General features: G+C 27.3%; 1 protein-coding gene across 2 annotated transcripts; it reads left to right on the plus strand.

Annotated features, from left to right (window-relative positions):
* The first annotated feature begins 202 nt into the window (after positions 1 to 202).
* Positions 203 to 9304, plus strand: LOC132940884 (proteasome adapter and scaffold protein ECM29). 2 transcript variants are annotated; one of them, XM_061008683.1, is made up of 35 exons: positions 203 to 345; positions 434 to 507; positions 583 to 713; positions 776 to 889; positions 960 to 1078; positions 1164 to 1413; positions 1483 to 1622; positions 1687 to 1873; positions 1992 to 2077; positions 2395 to 2593; positions 2657 to 2886; positions 2956 to 3109; positions 3187 to 3465; positions 3521 to 3776; positions 3894 to 4054; positions 4116 to 4217; positions 4279 to 4500; positions 4705 to 4819; positions 4890 to 5034; positions 5111 to 5216; positions 5291 to 5446; positions 5534 to 5665; positions 5736 to 5846; positions 5920 to 6026; positions 6093 to 6315; positions 6388 to 6547; positions 6615 to 6773; positions 6848 to 6970; positions 7037 to 7197; positions 7263 to 7426; positions 7511 to 7688; positions 7763 to 7868; positions 7955 to 8149; positions 8242 to 8313; positions 9062 to 9304. In XM_061008683.1, exons 2-35 carry the CDS (start codon positions 477 to 479, stop codon positions 9187 to 9189), a joined length of 5202 nt encoding a protein of 1733 aa, XP_060864666.1. In that variant the 5' UTR covers positions 203 to 345; positions 434 to 476; the 3' UTR covers positions 9190 to 9304. The 2 variants fall into 2 exon arrangements, with proteins under 2 accessions (XP_060864666.1, XP_060864667.1); XM_061008684.1 differs by lacking the exons at positions 203 to 345; positions 434 to 507; positions 583 to 713; positions 776 to 889; positions 960 to 1078 and having other exon boundaries at positions 1288 to 1413; positions 1493 to 1622.
* The last annotated feature ends 127 nt before the right edge of the window (positions 9305 to 9431 follow it).

Here is a 9431-nt window from a genome sequence, read left to right on the forward strand (position 1 = left end):
TAAGGAATCGCACCTTAAATGTTATAGTCCGTGGTATATTCTAAGACCGTGGTCGGTACAGGTAGTAAGACCGGACGTTAGGAACGTTCTTTGAATTATATGTTTTTATCAAACTCGTTACCGCCTTCATACTTGTACACAATGATAATGAAAATTTGAAAATGAAATATGATTAGTAATCATGATTAAATATCTACCTGTACTCTGTAGTAATATTCTAATTTATTCTAATACCTAATATTATTAAAAATAGTTAGAACAAACTCAACTACCTAATACTGTTCTAGTATCTACGATCTACCTGTTGGCTATTATGTTGTATTTTACGTAAAATCAGTCGTTCAGGTGAGTCATAAATCGGAATGTTATTAAAACATAACTATGTATGTACTATGTAATATTAATTCAATACCTTTATGTAATCGGTCATTAGTCAATACCTGTTGTACATATTTTTGAGTCAATATAATATCATCATGTCTGAGACGAACATGAATGACGAACTGGGTAAGTACCTGATTAGTAAATAAATTTCCACTGAGTTTTCAATAATCCGGTATTTTAATCGTTTTATGTATACAGTGCTCTTGGAGAGGGTGTTTTTCCGTCTTGGTTCGGCAGATACAGATGCACAGCTCTCGGCTTGCATTAATAACTTTTTAGTACCAGTACTACAAAAGTTATCTTCTCCTCACGAACCTGTCAAAAACAAAGTAATAGACAAATTTAAATTTAAGTTTCATTGTCATTATTGTAATATTTATCATGATTGTAGGTTGTTGAGTTATTAACTCACATCACAAGAGTGATAAAACAAAGTCCGAGTATTTTACTTCCTGTTGATCAGTTAGCTACACTTTTATCTACGTCCACAAACAATTTTGTATTGGCAAGTATCTTAATACGACATATATAATACATCGAGTTGTATAATAAATTTACATGTTTATATTATTTAGAATTTTACTGTGGTGTTTGTCAAAACTAGCTTTGGCCGTATAGATAACAATAAAAAAGTTGAACTCATCCCCTCTCTTATTAATTCTATAGCTAATAAGTCGATTGCTCACCAAGAAAGGTAATAATAAATTTAAAACATCATTTGAAAATAATATATAAATGTTTAAGTGATATAATTTTTAATTTTAATTTAAATTTTCTAGCATTTTATTGCTTATAATTGGGGTTCTTAATAAATCAAATGTTCAAGTAGCAAGTAAGGGTATAATAGTCATTCAACAATATCCAACATTGAAAACTGTACTATTACAGTTAATGTTAGATGTACTATTATTGCCTTATAAATGGAGTGGATCAGATGAAGTTCCTGTTGCTGGGTTTAACACACAATCTTTAAAAAGGCTGCGGCTCAACATACCTCTAATATTCATGGATGCTGATTATCACGAACAAGTAATATACTTAATGATCTCTATTTTTTTATTTTATTTTTAATATTTGAAAAATTTATAATGAGTATAGGTTAAATTAGGTATTTTGGGTTTGATATCAGCAAACATTTTCGAATCACAATCAGTATTAATACATTCAGTTGTTGGGGCTGCTGATACGCGATATATGGTAGCTAATTCTGGTGGAAATGAATTACGAAAAATTACTTGGTTAGTTAAAATTATAATTTACCATTGATATTTTGTTTAATTTATAATTTGTATGTTCCATTAGTGAGATTGACTGGTCTAAATCATCTACTATGATGCCATTATATGCATTATTTCTTGGCACTAGTTTAAACAAGCAAGAAGCAGCAAATAAAAAAGAACCAGCTTGTGTGCGAATACGATTAAAGATACTGCCATGTTTATGTTTTAGCAAAAGCGAAGAATCGGTCATTTGGCCGCAATGCATGCAGGTTTGTACTGTTAAATAAATGTTATTAAATTACCTCTTAAGTTAAGACGTGATCACATTAATAACAATGATTTTGTAATTATTATATCATAAAAGTTTTAAATATCTATTTGTTTTAGATTATTTTTGACTGTTGGAATGGCGAGAATACTAATCAAAGGCTCAAAAGCTTGGCATTACAATTCACACAAATCATCATACAACAGTAAGTTTACTTGCAGTATAATTGTATATAATATATGATAAACTTAGTATTAGTGTAGGCACCATCAAATAATTAATAAAGACTAACAAATAATATTATATTCATTTCTTATCATAAACAATAGAATATTATAATACATGATCAAAAAGTTTGTTTATAAACTTAGTATTAATAATTTAATAAACCAAATATGATTTATTTGAATAATAGTAAAAAATGTTGGTAATTATTTATTTCATCGTGATCATCATTATTTGAAACCGTTTATAAAATCTGTACCTATGTATTGAATTGTTATTACATTTTTGTTCTTATAGAAAACCGGCTAAAATTCTGCTTCAAGCTACTCCAATTTTATTAAATTCTGGTCTGTTAAAATTACTAAAATCACCAGAACTTGATTTAAATGCTAAACAGATGACATTCACTCTAATTGGCTTACTGATTTCTAAAGTGCCTTCTTCAGTAAAAGAAGACTTAGTTCTACTGAATTCATTTTTTGATGCTTTGATAAAAGTATACAGGTTATTTATAAAATTAATAAAACATTTTCATTATTAACTATTATCATTTGTTCAGGAAACTTCCCCAGATTTGAAAGGATCGATTCGATCAAGTTTAATCTCTATGTGCAATGCATATACTGACTCCAGTAAACTTACTGATATTTTGAACATGATCGCACATTATTGTAAAATGTCTGATGGCCTTCTAAAGCAAGTTACAACGCATTATTTATCTTATCTATTTCCTGCTGATGATGCTAAGTCAAGATTATTGTTGATTCTGTCACATTCAACTTCTATTGGGTACAACAATATTATTATTTTAAGAAATTTAAATGAATGGTTCTAATAAGCAATACTTATATATTTTAGTGATTCAGATTTAAAAAAAATATTATACAGCGTGGATGAAGCAGGTAATCTTATTGGTAAAAACGAAAAGGCACTGCTATTGCCTCGATTCCCAGATATGGTGATGACTGTTGTCGACAGTAATCAACAGTTTGACTCGTCTGTTCTATTAGATGTTAGTTTTCAAGTTATAGATAATGATTATGAATAAATAAGTAAATATTAAATTATTCACTATGCTTTTATATTTAGATAGCTGAATATCTCAACCATTGCTTGATATTTAGTGCTGGTTTACCAGTTACATACAACACTTTATATCATCCATCAGAACATACACCAGATATTTGTAAATATTTGTCCAAAGTTTATCAGTCTGATGCAAAAATTGTGGATCATTATTTTAAACTCATGATGCAATTGTTAGAAATCAAACCCAGTGTAATACCCCTCAATAATTTATTAGCATGTGTGGCGACATTACCAAATGAATTAAAAAATCAATACACCAAAGATTTAAACATAATTCAGGTAAATATTGATTTTCTTCTACAAAATCAAAAACTAACAGACAACAAAATTATAGAAATTATTTGTATCGAGTAATGATGATATACGACGAATAAGTGGAATACTGTATGGTATAATTCTATCAGCTGTGGACGAATCGATCTCTGAAAAGCGCATTAAGGAATTAATATCATCTTTAATGGATAAAAACCGTAGTAAATCATTGGATTTTTACGCTTCCTTGTATGCCCTATCATCGCTTCAAGAGTATCAATATTACAATAATACTAGTTGTCCACTATTGGTTGGAGAGGAAACATTTACTTCACTCGGTGAATAAATATTATTAAATTTTTTATTTTATAGTATATTATATTAATATTTTATTACATAATAATTAGTTACATACATTTTAATATATTATAATATTATCATTTATCTTTATTTAGTAACATTACTCGATGACACAAGTCCTTTAATAGTTGGTGCTGCTTGTGATGTGATAGGTGCAATTGGAAGGCTAAATCCATTACCCATTGAAGAGTCTAAGAAATCAACACTAGTAAAAAAACTATTAAGTATTTCATTTAATAGCTCAACACATTCAAAGGTAAATTTAAATTTGACATAACTTCAGAATCAAACAATTTTGTAAATGTTATGCGTTTCAGATCAGAAACAAAGCGATTAAATGCACAGGGTTGATTTGTGTTGGAGAAACCTCATCAAGAAGTAAAGATATTATTAAAGAATATTTAGACAACACTAAATATGTATGTATTTATCATTTATTTTATTTTAGTTATTTTATTTTTTTATTTTTTTAAATTATAGACAAAAGATATAGAGATACATTTATCAATTGGTGATAGTATATCTTGTGCTATCCTCGGACCTCGGTCAAAAATGTCTCGAAACTTTTGGACATGCAACGAGGATGAATTTAAAAAAAATACATCAGATTTATCTGTCGATGAATGTGAGAAATTGGCCGATTACTTTTTAAATAGTATATTAGAAAAAGTTCAGTCTGAAGATCATCCAAATTCAAAACAGGTAATTAAAATAAAAATTAATATTTAAAAATATTGTTTGATAAACTAGGATATTATTTTAAGTATTATTCCTAACATTAAAATTATTACAGCAAGTTATTAAAATTACACATAATTTATGAATAAAACAAAATAAAATAAAATATTGATTGTTTATGTATAACTGATTTTTGACCAATATACTGTATTTATTATTTTTATTTAGGCATGTTGTGTTTGGATGTTTAATGTATTGGAAGAATGTAACACATTAACTTCAGTAAATCAAAAACTTGCTCGTATTCAAACTGCTTATGTTGCACTCCTGGCAGAAAAGAATAGTATTTATTATTATTAGTTATTATTATGAATAAATCATTGAAAATAAATGTATCTTCTTTTATCTATTAGACTATATCCGAGATATTGCATCTAAGGCTTTGATAAATGTATACAAATATGAAACTGATGATCGTAAAGAACCTATTTTAAAATTGCTTATAAAACAATTATCAGAATATATGGCAATGGGAAATAGTGGCAAAGATAGTTCTGGGTAAGAGGAATTCAAAAAGTTTTATTCTGATTTATTGTTAGTTATTTTTTAATATATGTAAATATTTAATTTTCAGAGGTATTTTGTCAACATACAAAGAATTGTGTTCATTAGTAATTGATCTGAATAGACCTAAATTACTATATAAATTTATACAATTAGTAAACTATAACAAGAAAAAGGTTGTTATGATTATATTTTTTACAATAAAAAATAAATAATTGTAATTATGTTTTATTTTTATTTTTTTTATAAGGAATCTAAATCGAAGTTGGAAATTGATGATCAACTTAATGAACAATTGCCATTTATTATACCAAGACTATATCGATATCAATATGATCCAACACCTATTGTACAAACTTCAATGAGTGCCATATGGAGTTATCTTGTATTAGATACACGTTTCACGGTAAGTTTTTACTTTATTTTTTTTAGGATCTCAAATGAAAATAAATAAAATAAGTTTTACATAGAAATATAAACATTTTGTGTTTAGGTTGACAAGTATCATAAAGAAATTTATGTGGATTTAGTAAAAAACATAACCTGTCCAGATTGGCGAGTTCGAATTTCTGTTTGTCAAGCCATCCCTTCATTTTTGCAATATACTGGGGATAAAATATTCACGGTAAATATTAGTATTATACTGTATTACAATAATATATATGATTAATATTCAAACAATTTGCATTTTATAGAAATGTTTGGATTTAACAATTGAAGCATGGAAACAACTCATTAGAGTGATGGATGATATTCATGAAGGCACTAGAACCGCTGCCACGTCTACTGCTAAAACATTATCTAAAGTATAAACAAATACATTTATGATTATTGTTTAATACTTATTTTTTATTGTACAAATATGATATTTATGTTTAGTTATGTGTGACTGAATGTACTACTAATACAGTACTGCTACAATTACTCTTGCCAATAATTTTAGACAGAGGTCTGTATCACACTGAGTCGAGTATACGGGCAATGAGGTAAATACGGTTTATTACATTTTTCTATCATTATTATTGCATATTATGATGCATATTTAATTTTAGTATGGATATGATATCTCAGTTAATTGTCAACTGTGGTGACAAATTAAAAGGAGACTTGGCAAAATTAATAATAGCACTTTTGAGAGGTGCGGATAAAGTGGAAACACCAACTATGAGTATTTTAAGTGTTATGTCTGGAGCTAATCCCAACACTCAAGAACTTATAGACTCTCAACGTGCTGCTTCAGCGAGAACACTGAGTTCAAGTGATGTACTATCAAAGGTAATTTAAATAAAAAAATAATAGTAAATTTGTATTAAAAAATCTTATATTATATTTTATTTTAACTTTCAGAGCTTACTTTATATCGATGAGACAGTATTGCAAGATTTAATACCACTCTTACAAGATCTTCTAACCACTAATATTGGATTACCTACTAAAGTTGCCACATCACATTTTATTAGTTTGTTGATCACCCAAAAGCAGCTACAGGTCAACTCAAAATTTTTAGGTAAAGTGCATGTCACATTTAATAAATATAAATATTGCATAATATTATATGTATATTTTTATTTTAGAAAAAATTTTAAAATCCTTAATGAAAGGTATTACTGATCGCAACACTACAATTAGAAAAAGCTATGCATCTACTATAGCTATAATCACTACAGTCGCAAAAGATACTACTGTAAACAAGTTAATTCAATCATTGAGAGATTTGTACATAGAAAATGAAGGTAAATGTGCCTTATTTGCCCTTATTGTGCCCTATTCATTATTTATTAAAATGTGTTTAACAAATAATGTACAGATGAAAGTATCAGACAAACCGTTGGGTATGCATTAAAAGGTATAAGTCAATGTGAGAAACCAGATTTATACTTAGCTAATATTATACCATTGGTATTTTTTGCTATCCACAAAAAAGAAACAAGTAATTTACATGAATATAAATCTCAACTATCATTTGTAAACACAATTCAATTTTTTTAACTTTAAGGTAACGGAGCAGTTTTAATTGTTTCAAGCCATGATATATGGAAAGAACTTTGGGAAGATAATGTACATAATACCGAAGTTGTACTATTGCGTTATTTGGATTCTGTCTATGAATTTTTGGGTATTGCAATCAAGTCCCCATCGTGGTCAATGAAAGCACAAGTGAGATCATTTAAAAATTACTTTTTATATTTGTATTCCATCTATATAATGATATTATGTTGTAGGCAGCTAGATCGATTGGAGATGCAGCCAATAAACTCGGTCGACAATTAAATGAAGAACACCGTAATAAGTTTATAGAAACAATTAAAACAGGTTTGGCTGGCCGAACTTGGGATGGTAAAGAATTCTTACTAGAAGCCTTGTTGCAATTAAACTTAAGTTCAAGGTGAATTTCGGAGAAGAGTATCAACCATATTTATAATAAAATTTTACTGATCATTTTTATTATAAAAAATTGGTATATTTTCAGTGATTTAGCAGAAACACATAAAAATGAAGAAATTGTGGAATTGGTTTTCAATGAATGTAAAAAAGAAAATGTTAACTATAGAATGGTAGCTTTAAAAACTCTTGGCGAGCTATTGGAAAAATTAAAAATTGATCGATTTGCTCAAACTTACCAATTAGTTATGCACATAATACAAAAAGTATGGTTTTTTCTCATTTTAATCTGTCATTATAATGAGAATAGTGATTTATAATATACATTTTGTATCTATAGAGTACTGAAGATTCAGATGTTGATGATCAATCACAACAATTAAAATTAAAAGAATCTTTATTCTCATTGGTTGGAAAAGCATGGCCTCAAACATTGGCAACTCAAGGTATCAAATAAATCTAAATGTTTCTGTTATAATTATCACAGATTGAAGTAGGAACTAAACAGTCATTGGCACATTTTTTTATTTAGTTGAATTTGGAGAAACAGTTGCTGCTCAGTGTGCTGATCATTTAAAAAATAATACTAGACCGCTGCAGTTAGCTATCATGAGTACACTCTTGAAAGTAATAGAACGATTGGCTTTTGCTCAGCTGTATGCCAGTCACAAGCAACAACTTAAATACATACTTAGCCATGTAAAAAGAACTTTGCACTTTTCTTTTGGTAAGCTTAAAAAATTGATAAATTAATTGTAAATTAAATTTAGCATAATTCATAGTTTTGATAATTTTATCTACTAAAATATTTACTTTCAGGCGTGCCTAAAAATGTAAGTTTGCGCAAATTATCCCTAGAAGTTTATATATTGGTGATAACAAACTTGAAAGGTAAGATATAGTTTTGTATATTTTGTATATTTTAAATTTATCACTACTTATGGAATATTATAATTAAATCAATAGTATTTATTGACCCCTACATATTTTATAGTAAATAATTAAGATATTTACATTGATTTATTTACAATCAAAATGTTAGCTGAAAATAATTTAAATTAAGGTTATTTTTTAGATAACTAGTATAAACATGACTTGCTATATAAGTTACAACACATAATTCTTTGTGTTTATGAATTATTTGTATTACAGTTTAGGAATACAATATTTTATATCATCTTCCGATTGTATTAAATGTACGGTTTAGTGTTTATATAATATAACTAAAGTATTTTAAATAGATAATTTAAATTATTGATTCAAGTTTAATTGTATACATTTATTCATTTATAACAACAAAGGTATTGTTATTATATTGAACCCAATCATTTTTAAATATATTCATAAATAAAATGATTAGCATATAATACCTACACTTACTATTTCGCTATGGGTCACTAAGTAATTCCCAACAGTGAAAATACTTAGTAAATCATCCTGTACGTACAAGATGATTATACGTAATATACGTATATTATACAATATATATTTGTCTATCATAATACAAATTTAAGTTATTAGTGTTTTTAGTGTAATATGTACAATGTAATGGATAATGTTAATAACCTAATCAAAATTTAGGAAGTGATTACATCATATAGTTATTTTCTTGTTTAATAAATTATTGTTAATTGTTTAGATCTAAGAGCTGTAGAAGAGTTGGAATCATTTATGAGCCTGTACAATGAGTTTTCAATGAACTTTATCTCAGATGAATCACCGGAAGTCAAACTTCTCTTACAGAAAATTAAAGAATCAATGGGATAGTGGTACTGATTCATGAATTATAAAAATCAACATTTTTATCGTCATTGACCTTTGAATTTTTTTTTTTATACCTACATATAATTTATATTAATATAATAATACTATTTTAATGCTACTGATTGTTCTTTCTTTTCTGTGAATACATGAAATTTATCAGTTTGGACTTTTGATCTCAAGTCTAAAATAATATGTAAAATTTTATAGATAACCTATTATTGCCATATTATGTACGAATAGTGTAA

This window comes from Metopolophium dirhodum, chromosome 3 (assembly GCF_019925205.1).
Source record: "Metopolophium dirhodum isolate CAU chromosome 3, ASM1992520v1, whole genome shotgun sequence".
Lineage (NCBI taxonomy): Eukaryota > Metazoa > Arthropoda > Insecta > Hemiptera > Aphididae > Metopolophium > Metopolophium dirhodum.

Coding starts and splice junctions, on each gene's coding strand:
- LOC132940884 (XM_061008683.1), top strand. CDS start 477: ATGTCTGAGACGAACATGAATGACGAACTGG. Junction 2,594..2,656: donor TTTTTGATGCTTTGATAAAA/GTATACAGGTTA, acceptor TCATTTGTTCAG/GAAACTTCCCCAGATTTGAA. Junction 3,777..3,893: donor GGAAACATTTACTTCACTCG/GTGAATAAATAT, acceptor ATCTTTATTTAG/TAACATTACTCGATGACACA.